The sequence below is a fragment of the Rhodotorula paludigena genome (assembly GCF_050403205.1).
Source record: "Rhodotorula paludigena JCM10292 DNA, Rt_paludigena_JCM10292v1_ctg142, whole genome shotgun sequence".
In the NCBI taxonomy this organism is placed as follows: domain Eukaryota; kingdom Fungi; phylum Basidiomycota; class Microbotryomycetes; order Sporidiobolales; family Sporidiobolaceae; genus Rhodotorula; species Rhodotorula paludigena.
The window spans coordinates 1-1,366 of NW_027481316.1; the positions used below are offsets into that span (position 1 = coordinate 1).

Below are 1,366 nucleotides of genomic sequence, written 5' to 3' on the forward strand. Positions count from 1 at the left end.
GCTGCGCCGTGACGGCGCCGATCCCGACCGTGCGCTGCTTCCAGATGCGATTGCCCGTCACGACCTCCTCGATCTCGTCGACGCGGTCCGCGAACGCGGTCGCCCACTTGTAGATGTCCTCGAGGAGCCCGTGCGGGAGGTCGTACGCGACACCACCCGGGCGCACGTACGCCGCATGCAGGCGAGCGCCCGAGACGCGCTCGTAGAACTCCATCAGCTTCTCGCGCTCCTCAAAGCCCCACAGGAAGGGCGTGAGGGCACCGACGTCTGTGCCGGGGAGAGTCGGGGAAAGACGTCGCCGTGGTGTCGAGAGGTACGTCGAGGAAGGGGAGAAGAGGGCAGGTCGAGGCGGAAGAACGGCGAAGGAGAAGGTGTAGCGGGTGCGTGTGCGAAGAGATGGTCAGAGAGACTGTTTCAACACGACACAGGCGAGATAAGCGGGTACGCACCCATGGCGTGAGTGAGGACGGCCGGAACCCACGGTAGAGCTTGGAAGGGTACCCTACGCCCGGGAGCGAGTGCTGCGGTTCAGCACCTCGTAGTGACGGATGACGCACAGCTTGAGGACGAAGGGACGAGTGGCAGGTCAAGCGAGGACGCGTGTGGTCAGTCAGAGCTTTGGAGCTTAAGGAAGGGAGTGTTTGCAAGTCGGCGACGTTGAGGAGGAGTGACTGGTGGCGGCATCGTACCCATCTCGCAGTGAGGGGTGGAGCAGTCGAAGAAGAACACCGTCAGCTTTGCCTCGCTTGCGCTTTTGAAGATGTTTGTTGCGCTGCTCGAATGGAGGTCCTCGAGGGTGGGGTACTGGCCAGCAGCACTGCATAAGAGGCCTCTGTTGCAACGGCGTGGGCAAGGAAGGCGGAGCAGGACAAGAAGAGGCGAAAGCGACTGTCAGGGCACGAAGACTGTCAGCGAGGACAGAAGGAAGAAGCGAGCCATGAGAACGGAAAGCGTCCACCCCAAGCAGCAATGGGGACGGTCACCGTGCACGCAGGAGAAATGGAGCCGTCGAGCGGAGGCACAGTGGCGGACAACAGGCGGCTGAGGCGAGGGCAAAATGAGGAAGAAGGGGACTTTGCCAAGGGTTTCCTCCAGGCTCTCTCCCTCGATTGGCAGCCTCGAGCGGCAGATGCGTCGAAACGTCGAGATGGTTTACATGCGGAGGGGAAGGAGAGCAGAAGAACCGAAGTGCCGAGCGGGAAAGCGGCGGGAAAGGAAAGAACTGCTCTACCGGTCTGCAGACGAAGCGGTGTCAGTCGACGCAATGGGAGAGGAACGAGGCGCGATCGCGGCAAGTCTGCACGCACCGACTTCGCCAAACACGAGATCCATCGTGCCGATGAGGGCCACCATGTCGCTGCGGAAA

General features: G+C 61.9%; 1 protein-coding gene across 1 annotated transcript; it reads right to left on the reverse strand.

The window, feature by feature from the left end:
• JCM10292_007674 (uncharacterized protein) lies at positions 1 to 453 on the reverse strand (the record flags this gene model as incomplete). Its single annotated transcript, XM_076653017.1, has 2 exons — positions 1 to 267; positions 450 to 453. Coding segments are annotated over 2 exons (271 nt in total), but the record flags the coding sequence as incomplete, so codon positions are not given.
• Positions 454 to 1,366: the final 913 nt, after the last annotated feature.